We start from the raw sequence: 24,208 nt of genomic DNA on the forward strand, positions 1-24,208 counted from the left end.
AATGCTGTTTATCAAACCTAGTTTTTAATATTCTTATTTCTTTATTTTCTTATATGACAAATGGCATACATTACAGCACAAGAGTAACAGGAGAGACAATTTAGGTCTATTTTGCAATCCTTATGACACAATATTAAAAAAATCTAAAGAACATGTCTGAAACAGTATTTTTAGATTTTGGCTATTTATAGCCTACAGTATATTCGGTTCCTCAGTTGACTGTTCAGTCATTTTAATTGGTCTGTGCTCAGTGCTGAGTAAAACTGTCGGCTGCAGGCCTCTATGTGAACGTGTGAGACTGCTGAACACGTGCATTTAGTGTCTGGGGATGTTTTCATTGTCTGATATCTTGCCATTTTTTCTAAAACACACAGGTCTGTGATGTTTGTTTTTTCACAGCAATAGTATACAATAGAGATTTTCAAGTGAATCCTCATCAGGGCAAATTTATCATGTAAAAAAGGGTGACATTGAAAGCTAATGGCCAAAATCTTTTAGTGCTAACATAGACCATGTTATGGTTAGACTAAAATAAATCTAACATAGGACCCCATTCTCTAATAAAATAGTTGAAAACATCATCTGACATTCTATGTTTTCAAAATTGAAAAAGGGTTAAAAGTTATTAAAGCATCCTCGAACTAACCCACAGTGAGACGGCAGGCTTTAATCTCTTTGCATTACGTCCATAACTGCATAACGATACTGTTGTGGCTCGACAGTTGGATCTCTGTGCCTCTTATGTTAAGCTGATGTTCTATAAGTCTCTGTCTCTGTCTCTGTCTCTGTCTCTGTCTCTGTCTCTCTGTCTCTCTGTCTCTGTGTATATATATTATTAAAAAAACATTTATATGTAATTAATATAATAATAAAAAATATATATATATATAATTTAAAAATATATAATAAAATATATACTGCCGACGCACTTGAATCACATATGACTCAGGGATTTGGACGTTGATATCATAAGCTTGCAGTCTTATGTTGATCCTATTACATTTGAACCCCCTCCCACAGTGTTTCACAGAGTCTTCCCAGGCTAATGATGGGTTAAGCAGGCAGTATATGCTCCACAATCCTATTTGCTCCTGTCAGCTGTTAATTGCAGACATGCAGAGACCATGATCCTTGGCATTAATCTGCCGTAGTGCTGGTATGTGTTTGGTCTTTGTCTGTTGGCTATCCTCATGAAACCTTTTAAATTTGATGCTTTGTGTGAGATGATAATTATTATCTCTGTATAAGATAAACGTATGATTTTGAGACCTGGTTAATCACAAAGTGAGAGTGAATGGAATCAATCACTACTAATGGTTTCTCACTCACAGAGGACAGAACAAACAAATAAAGTTGATCAATATTTTGACTTATGCAGCCATACCTGAGTTTAACATTGCTTAACGCCCACAGTAAATTGAATAATTTTACAAGAGAAATAACTGAACACCCCATATCCCAAGACACTTCACAGTCCATTGAACTCTGTAATCATTCTCTTTTACTGCGGCTGGGATGGTGGCCACAGCATGCTACATTAGGGAAGACAATTACGTCACATTTGTCAAATTCAGACTGGAGACAGACTCTTGTCACAAATGTAACCATCCACTGCCATCAGATGCCAAAGCTGCAACTATTCACTGCCATCAGATGCCAAAAGCAGTTGCATTTGGCATATACAGTGTGGCTGTACTCTGTAACTAATGGTGAACTTAACAACGTGTAATATATCATTAGTTAAGGTGTTCATAGGCGGGTAGGAGTGGCGAGGAGGGTTGATCTCTGAAGGACCACCAGGGTCCGACCCTCCTTTTAACTACTTTTAACTTTGACTTAGCAACTTTTACTTGTAGTTGAGTAACATTTGACCAGGAGTATCTATACTTTGACTCAAGTACTGGGGATAAGTACTCTGTCCATCAGTGCGTGTTGTGTTCATAGGGTCAGAGACACAGGGTCTCTGATGTGAAAAGAAGGACAGCAGCCTGTTGATATTTACTGTTGGGACTCTTCTCCTCCCACTCCAACTGCAGAGCAGCACTTTTGGAGTCCTTTAAAAGCATTAGCATTTTGGGTTTGCTCACTAACTTGTTCAGCTGTGAAAGTCTTTTGTCTTTTCATTGAAGTGTAACAAGAGTGGGCTGGCTGTACTTATAACATGATGGTACTTGTTCTCATGTTTTGTTGGTGCTCAACTTTGTGGTCAACACGTTTCGTCCAAAGCAGAGACACAACAATAGTTGCAGTGAAAACGTATAAATATAAATAAACCATGCCAACTAAATGCCAAATAAAACCGGTATTTATTAAGTAACTAGATTGTTTAAAACCCAGCCAATAGGAACACAGAGGGGGCGGAGCAATGGTGTGGTCCCTGGTGTGGCTATTGTGATGGCAGAACCCTGACCAGTGTTGGTGCCAAGTTTGGTGAGGATCGGAGGAACGGTGCGCCTCGCAGGTCCATGTTTGTGACTTTCACCCGCACACCCACTAGGCAATTTTAATATAGGATGATAACACTATCATAACTATTACTATAACTACTATATTACCGGATTCCTAGAATGAACATCCAGAAGCTCCAATACATAGGATCCGGAGGAGAGTGTGAAAATATGAGCATATTACACCCTTCCTCCATTCACTCTACTGGCTTCCCTCCACTCTTCCCGTCTCTAGTATAATGTTATAGTAGAGAGAGAGGGAGAGACGGAGAGACAGATTGAGAGAAGAGATTTAGTACATTTGTTTTGTCCCAATAGGGATCTCTTCACATTGATTTCCCTCTCCCTTGGCATATTTTCAAGCTCACCACAGCATTGCAAGGATTTAAATCTCCATTAGAAAACTATTGGTGGCAGAAAAAGAATAACAGTTTCTACAGTGAGTATAAAAATGGACAGGCCCAGTTAAATGAACACTCAGGATTTTGTTGTAGTGACAGAAAGGTAAATTTTTGGCCAGAACTGAACGCGGTTTTGGAGGTGTGCTCTATAGAGCTCCACAGTCAGTTACCCATTACATTTCTCCATAGAGAATTGTATCATCAGCTGTAATGTCATAACGATCTAATGTAGACTAGACTTACCACGGGGCTAATGGTTGTAAAATGATGATATATGTTCCTGAAGAAGCCACACGTCTGTATGCAATCAATCTAGTTTTAAGAAACACATGTTCAATTCACAATGTCATGAGTAAAACATATATAAGCAAAATGAAAGCTACACTTCAGACTTCTGTATGTCAAATGCGTCAAACTGACCAAATTATTTCACTTCTCACTCTCATAGAGGCTCTTTCGCCCAAATACAGCAATCTGGTATGGTGATTGGTCCGCCATAACGATCTGGTGTTTTATCGGTACTCCTACACAGAGCTTTCAACTTCTCCTTGCCTGACCTCCTCCTTGCCCCCCCCTCCTGGTTGTAAAACAATGATATATGTTCCTGTAGAAGCCACACGTCTGTAGGCAATAAATCTAGTTTTAAGAAACACATGTTTAATTTGCAATGTCATGGAGAAATACTTCATTACCCACAATCCTAATGTGTAGCAGCAACGATTGGTGGAGCTGTTGTTATGGAAATGTTACCTACTGTGTATGGGGGTTGCGTCATGATCCAAGGAATCCAGGGGGGGGGGAATAATGTAGAGGTTCAAGAGTTATTGGCCAAAATGTGAAGCGGCTTGTTATAGTGCCTCTGTGAGACTGATTGGGGAAAAAAATCTAGGAGTGTGCCTGTGAAGTTTCACGCCGATCGGTCCAGCAGTGCCCGAGATTAGCTGCTAAAAGACAGAATCACAGGAGTGAAAACATAATCCCCACCCCCGACCGTAACGTAACGGCCTGGCGGAGATAATAATCCTCTGGAAGTCTGTGCACTCTAGGCAAGGCTGTTGCATCTCTCTAGACTCAACACAGTCCATTTATAAATGCATTAGGACGCAGCAGCTCTTTCCAAAAGATGTGTTCATTAATCCATGTGAATGTTATCTCTTGTTTCATATTATATATAGAACTGACCTGCCAGTGGGGATACAATTGTTTTCTATGAAATAAAGAGGGTATGTACCATGTCACATTTCGAAATGGTCACCTGCCGTGTCTCCTTACTTCTCCCACTGTTGGTGATAGAGTACATTAAATCTTTAATATTCACATACCGTACAATTCCACTGGAAAATGGGCTGTCGTAAGTGTCATTAGAAGTATGAGTGCACCATTCTGAGAGGTCTTTCTGACTCACTCTCTCACCATTTGACCAGGGTCAAGCGTCGGTGAGAGAGACTCCCAGTCACTGGTCCTCTGGCCCAAGTCCCTGGAAACATTAAGCCAGTCTATTTCTTCCACAATATTCGATTGCCTTACAGTTTGTAATGCCACCCACTAAATGTTGAGAAGTGGAAGCTGTCATCTGCTCTTGACCAGAAGGGTACTCGACCATTCACAATGTGTTCATGAAAAGTTAATTCAAAAATATCTTTAAGAATTCACAATTTCTGCCAAGCAGCAGCTAACTAACTATCTAGTTAGGCTTCGACTAATTCGGTTTTCAGTTTGTGATTACACCGGCAAAACGGAAGTGGGGAAATGTTGTAACATCTGCTTCACTTTCAGAGCTTCAAGTTCAATTCACGATGACTTGCTACTGTAGCTTTAAGACACGAGAGAGACATTGAAACACTCACGTATCCCGTTGACGTACATTACATATGACTCATCAAATGGGTTGGGGGGGGGGTGGACTAACTCTAACCCTAAGGCCAAGGTAGCTGTCACGTATAAAGACAAATGAGCCCTCTTCAAGGTCACACTGTGATGCTGGATCAATACATTTTCCATGGGATCAGAGCGCTCTCTGTATGTCATAGAACCTTCATTGTGGGCTCTTATCATTCATCTTGCCTTGTTGCCAGACGTGTTGCATTGGGAAGCCAGCAGGATGTGCTCTCCTCCCTCCCCACCATAAAACACACAGACACCTTCTGTCCAACCGATCCTTCTCCCTGTGCTTGTCTAATAGAAAGAGTAATGATGGGACTCATACTGTTTGTGTGACAGTGTGTCAGAGTAGAATCAACCCCACTTAATCTGACCGTGTTGTTACTCTCCGTCTCTCAACAGCCCTCTGTTGCCTTACAGCTCACCTGACCTGACTCAATTACAGGTCGTAACCACTTAAACCCTATAGGCCTAATACTGTACGTCATGATGGACGTCAAATAGTTGCAAATAGTAGCTTGTAGATCTGCTATTTCCACCGAATGTTTGTCTATTTTTGCCAAATGTTTTCCTATTTTCCCAGAATGTTTGGCCATTATGTTATTACATGCCCAGAACAGGGACTCTAGAGAACCGAAGTCTGATGTCACTGCGCTAGAGAGCGCTATCACCCTGGGTCAGTGGTGGAAAAAGTGCAATTTTTTTCACTTAAGTAAAAGTATCAATACTGCATTATAGAAATACTCTGTTACAAGTAAAAGTCTGAAATTCAAAATGTACTAAAAGTACAAAAGTATTGGTATCAAAATGTACCTAAATTACCAAAAGTAAAAGTACTCATTATGCAGAATGTCCCATTTCAAGTTTTCAAATGTATACAAATCTTTTGAATTTGTATATGCTCTATAGGGTTCATGTGGTTAAAGGAACACTATCATGCCATTGATGCGTATTTCAGTCAATTGTTGATGGTTATCATAAATAACCATCAAAATTGTCTGTTTCTCTGTGTTCCTATTCACATGACGCATTTCGCAAGCAAGCATTGGCCTTGGCAGGCCCATATGGTCTATGGCAGCCATTACATCAACCTGATTCATATTTCCTGAAGGCAAGATCTCTGTGTTCCCATAAACACGGCGAACAAGGAAAATGTCCGGGTCACAGAGGGTGGATAGTAAGTGACATCACTGACTGGAGTAAACTTTTTAGCATGACTTCGGGGTCAGTTAAGAGACACAGAAGATGACTCAGTATTATGGTTAGAAATGGAACATTAGCCCTGCAACAAACAAAATCATGATAGTGCTAGTTAAATAAGACAATATATTGTTGCTGTCGGGTAGAAACCTCCATATTTTAACTTTTTGAGTTTTTCGTAAATTAATGCCCCTACTTGATCATACTACTACAACAAAAGTATCAAAAGTAGCAGATCCGCAAGCTCGAAACGCGGCGCTTGAGCTTGTAGATCTGCTACTTTTGCTACTTTGGAATTTTAATCTTGAATCCTGAAAAGGATATAAGGGCTTGATGTGAGTTTGGATAGTTTTGATGTCTTTGTGCGCTGTATATGTGAGTTTTTTTTAATGCGTTTTCATTTGTGCGTTTTCATTTGTACGTGTGTAGTGACAGCTGAGGTGCATCACGTTCTAAAAGAACAAGACATACAGAGGTGTGTGTGTGTGTGTGTGTGTGTGTGTGTGTGTGTGTGTGTGTGTGTGTGTGTGTGTGTGTGTGTGTGTGTGTGTGTGTGTGTGTGTGTGTGTGTGTGTGTGTGTGTGTGTGTGTGTGTGTGTGTGTGTGTGTGTGTGTGTGTGTGTGTGTGTGTGTGTGTGTGTGTGTGTGTGTGTGTGTGTGTGTGTGCGTGCGTGCGTGCGTGCGTTGTTTATGGGGGCCCATGGAGAGTGGGAAGTGGTTAAAGGGGTCTTTATTGTACGGAGGTGAGCGCCACTCTTAACCCATTCAATCCGGAAACGCAGATCTGTCATTTTAGACTCTCGGCGCCGCGCTATGAGCTTGTAGATCTGCTATTTTTTAAACATTTGTTCAAACCTTCGAGTATATATTTTTTAAAGCGAACATTTGTAACTCAAATCTTTGCTTCTGGGGGTCCCTGGAACAAAATATTTTACAAATGTTCGCTTTAAAATATATATATTCAAAGATTTTTCAAAAATAGCAGATCTACAAGCTCGTAGCTTGTATAGCTGCTATTTTTGCCAAAAGCCAAAGAAATCTAAAAATGACACAGATGCGTTTCCGGATTGAACGGGTTAATGAATAAATACCATTAGGTTGTCACCCTTTCATGAATGAAAGACTTCAGATTCACAGCCTCTCTACATGCATTGACTTAAATAAATTGCATTGGTGCTTGGAGCGTGCCCTGAGCCATGACCATTTCACACAGCTAGCGTTTGAGTAATCACAGGCATTAGTGGGAATGGTTTGCCTGTGTTCTCTCTCTGTACCACACCTCTTCTATGCTGATGGGATGAGACTCGGTGGTAAAGCAATAAAACAGGTTTCTCTCAAGACATAGAGTACTGTACATCAACAGGATATATAATTTCATTATGACAAACGGCCAAATGGTTTTAAAATGCAACTTCCACAAGGTTCTATGAAACAAATGGAAATTCTGTATATAATGATTATATTATGATGTAATGATAGTTGTTATCTAAAAAGGTATTATCTGTCCATGAGGGTCAGATAGCAGTAGTTTGTCCAGCAGTGGTTGTCAAACATTTTCATGTCAATGGCGCACAAATTGATATGTATTTGGCCGCAGACCCCCATCTGGTTTTCAAGATTTTTTTAAATGTTAAAGAAAATGCACAAGAATAAAATAGGGACAGAATTTGTCCATACAAAAAAATGTATACTCGAACACTTTTCTCTGCGTTATTTTTACATTTACATCTTCATTTTCATTTTGGTCACAGACTGTCTTTGGGATAAAAACACAGGTGATATAAATCCCTTTTCAACGTCACCAAACGGAGGTGATTGGATTATTGAGAATCATCCAATTCCATCTCCAGTGGCTGACGAATCAACACCATGGCACCTCCCCTACACACAGTGAGGGAAACATGCCAGACAGAACTTGTCTGGCATGAGTCAGTTTTAGTCATTTCCTGTGCATTTATTCAGCGATAAACTTGCTGATTAGAGTTGTGAGATTTGTCCCTAGCCATCATGTGACTGTAGAAAGCTACTGGGGGAAAAAAAACAAAAACGAGAGAGACAGAGAGAATGAGGAACACAAGAGGAATGAAAGAACCTGAATAAAATCTGCTTGCTCATTCTGCTTTAAAGAAAACCTAGAGTTCACCGCAGTCATCGTTTGCCTGCAAGGTGACTTCCAGTCCAAATAGAAACTCTTCCTTCTTGAGATGGAGCCAGACTTAACTCAATTCAGGACAGGCTATTTTAGCAGCACATACCTCAGGGCACAGACCTGTGTCTCTGCTTCATTCTGATTCTAATTTAGCCAATATACCTTTCGCTTACCACTATTTTCCAACAATGTGTACCACCCAGTTGATGGATATGAGTGCTTACTGGAGTGAACGGCTTGTAACCTACCTCTTGTAAATTCTTGTTGCCACTTAATCTCTGTGACCCCAATCTGCTGTTACTGCTTTGTGTGGAATCTGTGGATTTTATATATATAAAATTATATATATATATATATATATATATATATATATATATATATATATAGATAGATAGATAGATAGATAGATACTGTATGTATATATATATATATATACTGTATGTATGTGTGTGTGTGTGTGTGTGTGTGTGTGTGTGTGTGTGTGTGTGTGTGTGTGTGTGTGTATGAAAGGAGAGCTTGTTACTCTGGACTGAGACCACCTTAATAGCCTAACACGCATGTGTCCTTGAACCCCTTCCCCGACTATGGAGTTTAACATGAGATGACAGGTGCCATTTGTGAGCACAGTCGCCAATGTCGGACATTTGTCACCTTAAACCCATCAACACCTGCATTCGGTCTCACAAGGACATATTTGTTGGCACTTACACTGCTGTATAGTGTAAACACTGCACTGTGTGCACTGTAGGTCTAATACTAAATGACATACTGTACGGTAGGTAGTTAGTCTTCCAATAAAGCATTAATTTCTGTACGTTTTAGAATTTTTGTAATCGAGTTTGAAGATACAGTAAGCTGGGGTAGAGAGGGGTTGCAGTTATGTGGTCGATGGCGATGCATTAAAAGTGTCAACTGGCATGTCTTCTATGTGGGCTTGACATTCTTGTTAACATTCCTGGAGGTCACCATATATCCAGAGAGGACATTGTATTATTTCTAGTTACCACAAGCCTTTCTAGTTTCTGTGTTTGACACAGTACACTCTCTCTCTCTCGCTCGCTCGCTCGCTCGAAGTTTTGAAACAATCTCAACAATGTAACCGTGTATGTTGTCACATTTAACATGTTGGTGTTAATCAGACATGTCTTGACCCGCTATCTGTGTGTGTGTGGAAGAGGCAGGCATAGCGATCTTCATCACCAATTAGAACAACAGTACTCTGCAGTCGTTGACCTATTATTATTTGTGTGTGGGGGGGGGGGGGGGGCGCACAAACCTGTGACCTCTGCCCTGTGATCATAGCAGTTTTCATCACTTGATTGTGAAGATTTGCAAAACTCATTTTGTACCGTATGTGCAAATGCAAAAACACATACAGTATTTCTCTTTTATATGCATTTATTTCTCTCACTCACTCCCACACACACACACACACACACACACACACACACACACACACACACACACACACACACACACACACACACACACACACACACACACACACACACACACACACACACACACACACACACACAGCTCCTATGCCCCTTTCTTGTCTCTCATCAGCGGGACAAGGTCATTAACTTTGGTTGAGGTGGTGCGGCTCCAGTGTGTGAGCGGTGGTGTCTGTATATCATGGCCCATCATGCGACTGGGTGACAGCTCATTCTGAGTGGCTGGCCTGATAGAGGGAGCGCTATTCCGGGCCGCGTCGCACCGTTCATCATGCTCTTCCCCCAGCGTACGCGCTCCATCACAGCAGGGAGGAGAGAGACGGGCAGTAAAATATGGTTCCCGCCGCCTCCCCTGGCCATCCTCTCAGCCCCCACCGTTGCTCATCTTTATTGCCACTGATGAGCTGGCAGTTAGCTGGCTCATTAATAACCACTGGCTGGAATTAGGTGTTGGTCCAAGTCCCCCAGAGTCTCTCTATCTGTTACTCAGTCACTCACTCCCGCACACGCTCGCTCACACTCAGGAGAGAGAGAGAGAGAGAGAGAGCAGTTTGACCCTTAATCAAACCTGCCTCGTGTTGTCTCTTTAGACTGTTTACGCTCTTCATTTCGGTTCTCTGATGGAGGGTGAGAGCATGTCACTTGAACTTGTGTGCGCTCAAATAAACCTCTCCCTGATGATCCATCAGGGTGGACTGCTTCTAAGTCTAGTCAGCACTCAGCAGTGTGAAAGACTGCTTTGTTTGAGACGAGAATACAGTTGGACCAGCAAGCACAACATGCATAGTACAGAAACTATCAGTTTTATGATTGACCAGTTACTTTTTTTTGTGTTGACTTACCTCTCAGAACATCATCATTGTACATGTTCTGGTGTTACGGTTTTGTTTTGAATTAATTAATGTTTTCATTTTTATTGGCCGGCCTAGGGGAATTTGCTTTGCACAATGTGCCACATACTGTAAAAACAATGGAACAATTTTGGCCTTTAGTAGATTATGTTTTTGTGTGTGTGCGTGCGTGTGCGCGTATCTAGGTTTTTAGCCCTTATGTCAAAATAATATAGGCCTACCTACAGACAGCGACAAGAACCTGACTCCAGGCAGAGAGACCAATTTCCTTAGTTTCAAGTCTTTTTGAAGGCTATTCCAAGTAGTAATAATGACAAACTTGATTTATAAAGCACTTTTGAAACAGGTTTACAAAGTAAACAAGATAAATAAAAATGCAACAAGGTAACAAATTGCCCGAATAGGCCAGCGCCCGAATAGTCATTATAATTAAACGGGTGGGATTATAGGAATCACACGCATAATCATTCACAAATGGTGAAGAGGACATCCTAAATACAGTATTATATGCATGCACCATGTTATTCTCATATTAAGGGCCATAATGCAAGTGGAACATATTTCAAGACTTGCTTGTTAGGATTTAAAATAAATAGTAAATAAGACAAATAATACACACTTGCTGCTCCATTTCGCGTGAACATCATTTGTCATAATCATAAAAAATGTATTTGCTAGTGAGGTCTTGCCAGTGGGTAATGTAACTGGGAATGTAGAAGGAAAACCAAGCCAATAACGAGGAACAAAATCACTTCCTGTTTGCTGTAATGCACAGTAATGACACAACCACAGTGTTATATGGGTTCCATTACCCTGCTGTTTGTCACACAGTAAATCTGTACCTCTGTCTGGAGATTGGACAGGGCTAGGGTGTCATAAAACGGCTATAAATTGCAATGTGTATGTTTTAAAGATTAGGCAAGACTACAATGGAGTATCTTGGGGACTAGTAGGATTGGCAATGTATGTGATAACAAGATATTTGCAAAGGGTTCTATTTGAGTTGCAATTGAGTACAAACTACACTAACGTTTTAAGACTCTGCAGTGTCCTCTCAGTCGTTGAACTAAAGAAATGTTTGCCGCTCACTGCTCTGCATTCACCAGGGTAACAAGTAGTTCTGCTCCACTGGCCTTGTGTATCGGGAGAGTAGAATCGGGTCAAGTTTTCCAGGGAGCAGACTCATGGCTCGCGGATCCAAAACACCACAACATTTTCATCAGGTCAGGGGTTATTGTAGGGTAGTTGTAGGGTGCATGGGGGCCTCCTGGAAGGGTGGACGTGTCGGTGTAGTCCGTTAACCAGCCAAGCACCTGAAGGAGGCACAGAGATGCAGCACCTCTAGGAAACTAGGTGCATGGTGATAAATGATACTCTGTGTGGGCCCCCGAGTGTGTGTGTGTGTGTGTGTGTGTGTGTGTGTGTGTGCGTGCACGCCAGCAATACAACGTTGAGTCAGCTACTCTGGCACTTTCCAATTCTCAATCTCCCCGCCTCGCTAATTGTGAATCAGTTTGCATTAATTGTGACAGTAATCTAGATAATGTAGTGTAAACAAGGACAATCAGATGAGACTCATTAGCCGTTGGCAGTGACTGAAGTCATGTTTAACCACTTTCAAATTGGCGTTCCTATTTTTGGGCATCGTACAACAAAGTATATATAGAGCTTAAGTGTTTAGTGTTGTCCTTGTTCAGAGACAAGGTAGAAGCAGCCGTTAACACTTAATTATTGCTCCCCTTTGAAGTGCCCTTTTCCTGCTGCTATTTCCGTCCCAGAAATGCGCAATAGTTTATAACTTTATCTCTGTTCTTTTTGTAGAGCGGAAAACTTGGGCTGCATCCACAGTTGTACGCTGCTATTAATTGGTCCTTTTATTTATGTGGTTGTTATGCATAGTAGTCTGAAGGTGTCTGTAGTCGGAAATCAAACAAGAAGCAGCACTATACATCATTGCAAGAGAATGCGAGCGCAACTACTTTCCTCTAAAACCTGCTGCATACTCCAAACAAAGTAGAACTTTTTCAGCAGGTCAATAAAAACAACATTACGTCATTGTGGAGCAAACAAACACAGTGCCTTGCGGCAGTTTTTGTAACTAGCCGAGTCACCAATACGAACATTGTGTATGATATGTAACGCTATCAGACAGCAATTAATTAATGGAAAGATATAGCCAGTGGTGTAAAATAACTGAGTACATTTACTTAAGTACTGCACTTAAGTACAATTTTGAGGTACTTTTACTTTACTGTGCATACAATCCGCATACAGGTAAACATTTGCTTTTTGCCATTATATTATCGCAATTCAGCACTACTGTATAGATGAACATTTTAGCATTTTGGACATACCCGGCAAAGATGGAGTTACAATATAACCCATTTATTTCTCTGGATACCGAGCAGCCATACTAAAGAGGGGGACCCTGTTCCTTTGATAGTGAACAATTCATTAAGAGCTACTCTGTGTTGAGAAAAGTAAGTGGGATTGTGGGCTCTGGGATTTAAATTTAGGAATCCATTTCACGTAACTTTTTCTTGTTAAATTGAATATACAGTCGGCTCCATGTATCATAGTCAGACAGGAATGTAAGAAAGTAAAGAAAGTAAATAGTGGTTTAATGGCAGGAAGTGATTTAACACGGTCCAGTATTGAAGCCTTCTGTGCAGTTGTTTTCATTAGGTAGTGAATGTGTCAGACAGGCATGGTGCCCAAGGCCATTAGAAGAAAATGCCATTTAGCGGGCCTGATTCCCTTTTAGCTAATCCATCAACATGGAGAAACTAGGTCAGTGGTCGAAGCCAACTGTGGCCATAAGTGGAGTGCTGCTCTGTAAATCAAATACACACTAGTAGGCACTAAACTCCTGGCTCTTCACTAGACCCCAACAATAAAAAATAAAAGAATCCTATAGATTATTCTTAGAATCCCCACTGTTGCATGACAACTCCATGGCAAGTTTCATCATTCTTCTCTGCAACATATACTGTATGCAGGGTGGCTTGCAGCTCTGTGCATGCATTTGCATCTGCTTGTCTGCTTATGAACGGGGGTGATGGGGGGGTTCGATGCATTATGTGCTCAGGAGAGGAGGGGTCTATACTGTTGGTCTATAGCCCCCCCACCCCCTGATCCCAGGTCTGCTTAAGCTGACTTTCCATCCAGCTTTGACTGCACACTCACCTTGCTATCCCACAAGCCTCCACCCCTAATGCCAGCCGCTATACGGCCGGTCGCGTCATCCGAGTGCCACGGTACCACATGCTAAAGCTGCCACCACACTAACGCCTCTTTAACACCCTCTTTTGCATTGACCAACGTCACTTTTAAAGAAGCTCCCACTGTTGTTCATTTAGTTGTCTTTGATTTAAGTTGTTTATTGAACTCTATGTCCTTCTTTCGCTCTCTACCTGTGAATATCTCTCTGGATGTCTCCTGTTCTTCATCCCCCACCCCCCCCCTCTCTCTCTCTCTCTCTCTCTCAACTATTATGTTATTTTAAAGTTACTGTTGTTTGCTGTTGTCTTTTAATTTATTTTATTTACCTGTATTTTAGCCTGGTGTTCTTTATTGCTGTTCTAGTGGTTGTTGTTTTGTTTTCTTCCTGTGTGTGGTGAGCCCTCTCTAACCCCCGTTCATTTTGTTATGGCACCCCCCCACCACAGTCCAGGATGATGCTGCCCCAGGTACCCAGGAGTACATTATGTTACGGCAGGACTCCATCCACTCTGCGGATATAAGGAGTAAAGGGTCCCCCTTTCGTGCTAAGTGTCATGAAATCTTCTGCTGCCCGCTGAAGCAAGTCGTCCACAGAGAGAACTCAGAGCCCGAAGGTTTGTTTGTGCACCCCCTCTTTTGTTTTTGTTTTTTATTCGCTGATACCCCCCAACCCCGCCCCGTCCTCCTTTCCCACCCGACCCCTCCCTGTCCTGTCCTGTCTTATCTCTCTCATATTCTGTCAGAACTGATAGTTCTGCTCCTCTCTGCTCCCCTCTCGACAAACTTCTCTTTCATTCCTGACCCATTTTATTTTAGAAAGCATATGGTGTGATTATACTCACAGTAGGAGACTATCTGATGTTTGCTTGCAGAGTGCATGCAGGACATGCTCTTGCGCTGTCTCGCCGTGTGTGCGTGTGTGTGTGCGTGCATGTGTGCGGGCGTGCGTGTGTGTGTGCGTGCGTGCAGTTTGGGCCAGTATGGCAGTTTTACTTGTAAAATGGTGAATGGTGTCCCTCCCCTATACTCTATCCTGAAAACATCCATATTGGATGTTGATGATAATGATAGTCATTTTGTCATAAAAGTACACGACTTAAGCGACAGTTTTCGCTTCCCCTCACTTATTTCAGCCAGCTACCCCCGCATTCACAATCACAAACCATTTCTACTTTCTCCCAATGCCTATTCCTTCCTTCCACCCTGCCTTCCAACCTTCTAGACATAGATAGATGTTTATTTGATCCCAAAGTGAAATTCGGGTGTCATCACAGCTGACGATAAACAAGGAAAAAAAGGACTAAAGATAAAATTACAGACACGTAATAAAGCACAATGAATAAACTATTAAACAAGTATAATTTAGGCATACATATAATGTACTTTACAAACTATCACCCGTAATATGAATCTTTCATCAAAGGGATGGATTTAACATGGATATGAGGCTAAAGTATGCACTGTACAGTGTCTATTATCCCTCCTTTTCTTTCCTTTCATTTTCCTTCCTTCTGTCCTTCCTTTCCACCCCTGTATTTGCCTCTCCCTCCCCATCTCCACCCTGTACCATTCCTTAATCCATTAAGACACGGGAACGCATCTGTGTCATTTTTTGATTTCTTTGTCTATTCAAAAATAGCAGATCTACAAGCTCATTGAGCTTGTAGATCTGCAATTTTTTTCAAATCGTGAGAATTTGTGCAAATCTCGGAATATATGTTTTTTAAAGTGAACATTTGTAAAATATTTTGTTCCAAGGTTTTTGAGTTACAAATGTTTGCTTATAAAGTAAAGATTTGCAAAAATGTTCACGATTATTTTCAAAGGAATTCAGATCTACAAGCTCATAGCGTGGCACTCGGTGCCGTGCCATGTACAGTACAGTATATCTGCTATATTTTGAATAGCCAAAGAAATCTAAAAATGACACACGGTCTTAAAGGAGAATTCCGGACAAATTAAGTGTTATCTTTGATGTCTCGTTACTCACCTACCGATGTGAAAAGTAGCGTTCTTTTTTTTCATATATTCCCCTGTCGTCATTTTTTAAACACCCTCCGTTGTTATAATGGGAGCGTGAGGGTTAGTGAAGTTCGTCTATTATAACCGACGCAATGTTATTTTTTTCTCTACTACGATTCATTGTAGAGTCTCATGATAGTCAAACATGCGCTGAAAATTCCTGCGAGCCTGCCGTTAATGGCGAACGATTTAACACTGGTTGCTTGTTTCCAGAATCTGGCAACACGAGTTGCCAGGTTCTGGAAGAAACAAGCAACCAGTGTTAAATCGTTCGCCATTGACGGCAGCCTCGCAGATAGTTTCAACGCATGTTTGACTATCATGAGACTCTACTATGAATACTAGTAGTGAAAAAAATAACATTGCGTCGGTTATAATAGACGAACTTCACTAACCCTCACGCTCCCATTATAACAACGGAGGGTGTTTAAAAAATGACGACAGGGGAATATATGAAAAAAAAGAACGCTACTTTTCACATCGGTAGGTGAGTAACGAGACATCAAAGATAACACTTAATTTGTCCGGAATTCTCCTTTAATGGGTTAACTGTTTCCTAAACCTCTCCCCTTTCCCTGGAGCTTGCAGAAGCATGAGAACATGCCTGCGCTTTGTGTGTTATTCCATCAGTCTTAGTGGACAGAGGACATGTAGTACAGTACAGTACAATACAGTGCAGTTCACTGAGATCCCTGTGTGCTTCCAGCATGCTGTTGTACTTTACTACTGCACTGTCAGGCAACCAGGCATGATTGCTTCATATATATCGCCGATCTCTCTCTCATGGTAGTGTGCTAAGATTGCAACAAACAAAAAAAAGTGCTTTCCTTTTCAGAGGTCAAGATTGGTAAGATACAAGTTATATATACAGTGTACTTCTTCAGCAATCTGTTGTGTGTGTGTGTGTGTGTGTGTGTGTGTGTGTGTGTGTGTGTGTGTGTGTGTGTGTGTGTGTGTGTGTGTGTGTGTGTGTGTGTGTGTGTGTGTGTGTGTGTGTGTGTGTGTGTGTGTGTGTGTGTGTGTGTGTGTGTGTGTGTGTGTGTGTGTGTGCAGCTGCCTCTGAGGGATGATCTTGTTGTTATGATGACCTTGCTATGTTGGGTTTATGGACCTGTTGTTCACCTGTGGTGGCGTCGTGCTGTTGGATCTTTGGAAGGTCAAACAACCAACGTGTATTTATTTCTGTACTTGTAGGCAAAGCTGAGCGAGAGAGAGTCAATAAGGAGGGACTGGGCAAGATGAGATATATCAACCGATAAAGAGATGGAGAAAGGGAGAGAGGGAGAGATGCAGAGAAAGGGGGAGAGAGATAAAGAGGGGTGCGTTTAGCATGCGTGCAGTGGTGGAAAAAGTACTCACATTTTACTCACAGTAAAAGTATGTAGAAGTACTCTGTTACAAGTAAAAGTCCAGAATTATAAATTTACTTGAGTAAAAGTACAAAAGCATTGGTATCAAAATGTGCTTAAAGTACCAAAAGTAGAAAATGAATGTCTAATTTCACAAGTTTTCAAAAAAGAAATAAAAGAAAAATCAAAATATATGTATCTTATTTTGAAAATAGCAGATCTACAAGCTCACAATGCGTCGCATCACAACACATTGTGAGTTTGTAGATCTAAGTAAAAGTACAATATTTGCCCCTGAGATGTAGTGGAGTAAAAGTACTGATAATTGGAAATAATCCAGTAGTACCTCAAAATTGTATTTAAGTACAGTACTTGAGTAAATGTACTTAGTTTCTTAACACCACTGCATGCGTGCACTAGGAGAGGTCTGGCTGCAGAAGTACAGTATGCATTATTCAGTTTGGCTGCAGCTCCAGTTGGACGTGACTGAGTTTACAAAGGAATGAGAAGGAGACTACAGTACCTCTCTTACGTAAACCGTCCACACAGGGCCGTCATTAACATCCACGCCTGATGTGGATGGAGTTTGTGTAATACTCTGGAGCTCACACACACACACACACACACACACACACACACACACACACACACACACACACACACACACACGTATATTGTATATCGTCTCTGTCGGGTGGACACCTCATATGTCCAAAATTGTTCCTTTTCAGAATACAAATTTAAAAATAGCAGATCGACAAGCCCAAAACGCGTCGCTTCGCACCGCGTTTCGAGCTTGTGGATCTGCTGTTTTGGATACCTTTGTGTTGACACTGTAGTATGATCAAGTAGGGCATTAATTTACGAAAACAAAAACCACAAAAAGTTTGGTTTCTGCCCAACAGCAACGACATATAGCATCATAACCTCTTCCTCCTCTCTTTCTTTCTCTCTCTCTCTCTCTGGAGTATAATGGGGTTTATGTTTAGAATGAGTGTTGCCCCACGACACGGCTACAGCCTGCACACAGATGCGTTCCGGGAACGCATCTTTGTCACTTTAGATGTCTTTGGCTGTTAAAAAATAGCAGATATACAAACTCATAGCGCGGCACCGAGTGCCGTGCTATGAGCTTGTGAATCTGGAGAAAAAAAGTGCAAATCTTAGATTTTTTCTCTTTACTCCGATCTGTGCTTCTGGGGGGGTCCCTGGAACAAAATATTTTGAGATGAGGGGGTCCAAATACATATCATTTTAGGGGTCCCGTTTTGTTCTAGGGACCCCCCCCCCAGAAGCAAAGATTTGAGTTACAAATGTTCGCTTTGAAAAATATATATTCAAAGATTTGCACACATTTTCACAAAAGATTTTTCAAAAATAGTAGATATACAAGCTCATAGGTACTCTGTGCTGCACTATGAGCTTGTATATCTGCTGTTTTTGAATAGCCAGAGAAATCTAAAATGACACAGATGTGTTCCCGGGTCTTAAAGGGTTAAGCCATTCGAAACACTGAGCAATCCCCAAAACCTGTCTACAATATGCTACATAAATCCTTATACCATGCAGTAGAACAGCACATTTCTCATTTTCACTCACGGTCATGCTTTTACCCTCGGATATTTTAGAGGGTGAAATCTATCACGCTCAATTGTAACCGTGGTAACAACATTTCAACGGATCTATGCTGCGGTGATGAATGGGTTTTTCTATACCAGTGGATTCACAAACTTTTTTTTCATGTCAAGGACTGCCAAATGTGTACATATTTGGCCATGGGCTACCATCTGAAAAGATGAAATCCCCCATAAGAAAAACGTGTGTAATAGTAATTTCAAACCAAATTATTAGATTTTCTAATTATTAGATTAGAAAGACTGTAGACTGTTCTGTCCACTTTGAGAACCACTGTTCTACACCATGAGTTAGATTTAAGCATTGTGACGTCGTAGCAACAGTGTTGTGGCATGAGCCTATTCTATTGTATATTATTATGTTAAGAGCGCATGGCGCATGTGCACATGAAGGTACGGCTGTACACAGCTGTCAGGACACATGTCAATCAATCAGAGTGAATAAACGCACAGCGTATGCACAGTAAAAGCGCCTCCTGAGTCGGTCATTATAATTCATATGAATAAGGTTATTCACCTCACAAGTGTAATAGACAAGTGCAGTGCATTACAGACAAGAGATGCACACCCTGCCTGACCAGGGAATTGACACCCGGGAATACAGGAACTACTGTATGTAAACCACCTAAAACATGGCGGAATTTCTCATTCTGCGATTTACTTGATTTGCCTTGTTTTTCAACAGGCGTTCCTGGGGTTTGCCCCCTGTAGCTGTACGTGACGGTGCCTCTGTTAAAGTGTAATATCTCATCTGATATTTCCTGGGTGTCTGAACCCTTCTGATGTACTACACAGCACAGGTAGCTGAGAGGGGTAGCAGCAGGCTATCTGATTAGTATCGGGAGATGAGATAAAACGTCGATAGCCCCGCGAATGAGGGCCACAGTGTCCACGGAAAATGAGTTCAATTCACATCAGCTCATCTCAGCAGAGCTCCGGGGAGCACAATACCTGCCTGTCCGACTCTATCGGTCCGTTTGTCTTCCGGCTCTGTGGCCCCGTCGCTCTTTCTTCCTCTGTCATTTAAATACCTGTCACTCTTGTCTTCTCCTGCGGTTGCTTTCTCTCTTTGTCTGTGTCTCTCCACCACACAGACTAAGGTGGTGACCAGAGCGCAGATCTCTATGAATTCCATCCATAATTCAGCCCTATGCCAAGTCCACACATAACTGGTGACCAGAGCGCAGATCTCTATGAATTCCATCCATAATTCAGCCCTATGCCAAGAAGTCCACACACAATATGTGTAGAAACGGACACACGCTACCATACACACCTGAATATACAGTACCATACACACTCTGTGTATGGTGATGACAACAATAGTGTTTTTGTTGTCGTTTGTTGCCCATTGTGGATTGTTCTTTAAATAACCCCACACTCTACAGGCACATCCTCCTCTCTCTGTTGTCAAACATGTAGTCAGATTGTACACAGACTCTCATTCCTCGCTAAACTGTTCGATTTCGCCCACACTCTCTAAATCCCGTAGAGACAGACCAGGCCTGGTGTGGAATTTATCGAGCTCTGAGCTTCGCCTCCAGACGCTTCGAAATGTAAACACAAGTGTAGATGTTATAGCTACTGTCTCCCTGTGTTTCCTCACTGTATGTTACTGTCAGTGGTGGAAGGTAACCAAGTACATTTACTCAAGTGCTGTACTTAAGTACAATTAATTTTCAATAATGTTACTTCTCCACTACATCTCAAAGGCAAGTATTGTTCTTTTTACGCCACTACAATTATTTGAAAAAAACTAGTTACTTAGATTTTTTATTTAAAAACCACGTCAGACCTATATACCTTGGCATTTTGAAAATAGACGATCTGCAAGCTTTACTTAAGTAAAACATTTGTGTACTTTTTCCACCTCTGGTTACTGTAACCCTCGGACCCCCCTCCCCCATTCTCCATCGGACCATTAACTTGGGCCTAATTTGTACTTCATCGAACATAACTGAATATAACAGAAAATAACTGACGGAGGCTGAGCAGCGAGCCTTAACATCCAGCCAAGTTGAGGTCCTTTTAGCAACCCTCACTTTATTGACAAAAACAGCAAAAAGAACAAACTTACAGTATAGTGCCACCTACTCTGCGATGGAGACACAAGTATGACAGTAAGTGGGCCTGTCAGATTCCCCACTGTTTCCTCACTACAATGGCTGCGATTTGCCACGGTGACAAGTTGACAACACGGTGTGATTGCATACGCGGCCCACATCCCTCCTCATAAGCGGAGCGTCGCCGGCCTGTCTCTCTCTCTCTCTCTCTCTCTCTCTCACTTTCTCCCACTCTCTCTCACTCTGAGCTCTGCTTGCTACTGCAATGTTGACATGAGACAAACACACAATCCCCCCGGATGCACTCGCACTTCAATAACAGCTTAAGTGCGTTCGTTCGTTTGTTCTTTCTTTCTTACTCTCTCTCTTTCTTTCTATTTATGTAAGTCAACACGTACTGTAAATAGAAACAGCATGAATTAGTAATGTCTATGATAATAAGGCTTTGTGCCTTCACAGCCTAGCTCTGCTGGGGAGTTTTAATGTCACTGTCACACCCGGGCCACATGGAGTCTCTGATGGACTGAAAGGGAACATTGAACATGAACCCATTCAACTAACACTCCTGTAAGTTCTAAATGCCATACCAACTTCACAAGCGATCAATAGTGAGACATACAGTAAAAGGGTCAAAACAACAGTGCCAAGACTCTAGTCTATATACTACAATTTCATTGTACTTGACTCTAATGTATATAGAAGCCAAGTTCATTCTTAACTCCCTCAGTGCCAAGCCCCGAGTTATCCCGAGTTTTTTCTGAATGCCCTCAGTGCCAGAATGAGAAATCCCGAGTTTTTACTTAAAGGCATACTAGGTAACGTTTTCAACAAAACTAAAGTTAAATTGTATATCTTTTGTGAGTGGCAAAAGTTTCACAACACCCACACCCCCGGAAGCCTTTTATTTATATATTTACTATTGAACGGTGAAGGGGGGGACTTTCCCGGGGAAATTACGTCATCTGGCCGGAAAACGGAGGCGGAAATGCACTGGTTTCCTGTTTGGCCAGGAACTAACGCAACGGTTTCCTGTTTGGCCAGGAACTACCGCGCTAATAACCAAAAGGAACCTCACGCTGATTTTAAGAGAATGTAGGATTGGAAGATCGAAAAAGAACAGAAAAAGAAAGCACAGCTCATGGTAACTAATGCTCCACTGGCTAAGAGAAACGATCCGTAGATATAAAACAATTAAAAGATCGCTTTTTGAAATGCTTCCGGCTTCCGGTGAAAACGAATGGAATTCTGGGTAATCGAGGACTACGGAAATTGTATGCAGTGACGGTAGTGACCAGCAGAGGTTGCTAAAAATCGTTATTTGTGATTTTGCATTGTACAACTTTAATGTTGTTTTATAGACCGTCACGGTCTGATCTTGAATCCGAAGGAAGCAGTAAAACTGTAGCACTAACGGATACGGAAATAATGGATTTAACGTCATTCCGTTCCCGTCGACTCCATGTTTGCCCATCTTTTCCAACGGCCTGTAGCGAAGGGGACACTAGCTCCGGATGCAATGTTTTGCTTCCGGAGCAATAGTCAGAGACTCCTGCTCCGGAAACACACAGTGAATCGATCGATAAATATGGCTCTAAACTTTTATGACAACTTTAAAACTACTAAAAACACGAAAATCGCTCATAAATCGCTTGGCACTGGGTGAGTACATTATGAAAATACTCTGGCAGTCAAAGAGTTAACAGTCTGGTACCTGTCAAACAGAATGTGAGTGAGAGAATGGGGGGCCATGTGTGTATTAAGGTCCTTTACACACCGGGAGTGTGACAAATAAACGATGTGAAATGCGTCGCGAATATTTCTGTGTGGATGCACTCATGACACAACAGCAGTTTAAATGAATGCAAACTAATCGCACAAAAAAAAAAACGCTCCAGGAGTGTTGGGCGGGAGGAGTATAGGACGAAGGCTCTACGTCCTCCCGGTGGGGGCTCCTCACTGGCAGGTGAGCCAGTAGGACGCAACAGCAGTGACGACACACAGAAATGTGTGAGGGGAGGAATCAATTGGCATAATGACTAAATTGGGGAGAAAAGGGGTTAAAAAGCACCCCAAAAAAGGGACCTTTAGTGCGATATACTTTCCAGCCTCACGTACATATCACAGGCACCATCAGACACCCGTTCGTGAACTACCGGCCCTTCGATGCACATGCCCACTGTTGCGTAATAAACACAGTTAAAGACACACAAACATAAACACTGGTCAGGCACACATATTCCCACTTGCGCTCGGGCAGGAAAAAAGAATAAGAAAAATGCTGATGCAGAATTAATTTCTGTCTCCTCCAGGCCTCGGGCCTCAAGGGTATAAACAAATGGCAGCAGTTGGTGTGTATGACACAACATTAACAAGGACCCACTGTGGGGCCCATGGGGCGAGGGGACCAGAGTCAAGTAGCTGGGTCTATTACCTTCCATCACGGTCTATTTAATTAGCCTTTCTCTCCCAATTGCCCTCCTCCTTCTCCCAGCACACTCCCAGCACACTGTGTGACAGCCACACAACGCAAAGATTTCTTTATATAGAGAGAGAGAGAGAGAGAGAGAGAGAGAGAGAGAGAGAGAGAGAGAGAGAGAGAGAGAGAGAGAGAGAGAGAGAGAGAGAGAGAGAGAGAGAGAGAGAGAGAGAGAGAGAGAGAGAGAGAGAGAGAGAGAGAGAGAGAGAGAGAGAGAGAGAGAGAGAGAGAGAGAGAGAGAGAGAGAGAGGCGTGGATATTAGTCTGGTCCCTATCAACGATAGATTTTTTTCCAAGGGGCGGTTACAAAAAGATCCAAACGGACTCAAATTGGTTAGACCTAAACCAATCAGAGCAGTGCTTCCTTGTTCACGAACTAATCAGAGCAGTGCTTCCTTGTACGTCATTGCTCCAAATAAGGTGATAAGCCCGCCCACATTTGGATACTGGGCCCTGGTTGGCTCCGCACCACTGCGGAGGGAGAGAAATGGAATCTCTATGGAGGGGGGCCAGACCTAATCTGCCGAGGGCTAAAGTGCGATGCGATTTTGCAAAGGCAGATTCGTCTGGAACCAGGCTAAGGAAGATGCACTACATTTCATTGTTTTATGCACTTAAAGTTAGTTTTGGCAAAGACATTTTCTTTGTTTTAACACTGAGGATACTTCTCGTTAGACTTGGCTGTTGTCCAGGACCTTATAGTGTGTTCAGCTTTGTTGTACAACAATGTAGGGGTGAGGGGCGTCTGTGTGGCGTTGACGCTTAACAACTCGCCCATCGCCTCAGAGACCCCCGGGTTCATTCCTCGGCTGCGGGTGCTTCCAGATTGCCCCGTACCATTCGAATGAACACAACTGGCAGAGTTTGCAGGTGGGAGGCAGCCAGGAGATTGTGTCCTTGTCACTGCACTATATAGTGACTGGTGGGTAGATAATGTGAGCATCCACATTATGTTATCATTATGCTCTCCAGGTGAAACGCCTTGCTCGTCGGGTGTAAAGAAGCATCTGGCAACTCCATGTGTATTTGAGGAGGCTGTGTGGCTGTCTGCACTCT

General features: G+C 42.1%; 1 protein-coding gene across 3 annotated transcripts in view; it reads left to right on the plus strand.

Moving 5' to 3' along the window:
- fgf13a (fibroblast growth factor 13a) overlaps nt 1-24,208 on the plus strand; it is a 140,718-nt gene that overhangs the window by 44,822 nt on the left and 71,688 nt on the right. For all 3 annotated transcript variants that reach the window (XM_080415248.1, XM_080415246.1, XM_080415247.1), the window contains exon 3: nt 14,055-14,222. In XM_080415248.1, coding sequence (XP_080271374.1) covers nt 14,055-14,222 — 168 coding nt within the window. The remainder of the gene's footprint in view (nt 1-14,054; nt 14,223-24,208) is intronic.

This window comes from Gymnoscopelus braueri (assembly GCF_963280865.1).
Source record: "Gymnoscopelus braueri genome assembly, chromosome: 20".
NCBI classification, from domain to species: domain Eukaryota; kingdom Metazoa; phylum Chordata; class Actinopteri; order Myctophiformes; family Myctophidae; genus Gymnoscopelus; species Gymnoscopelus braueri.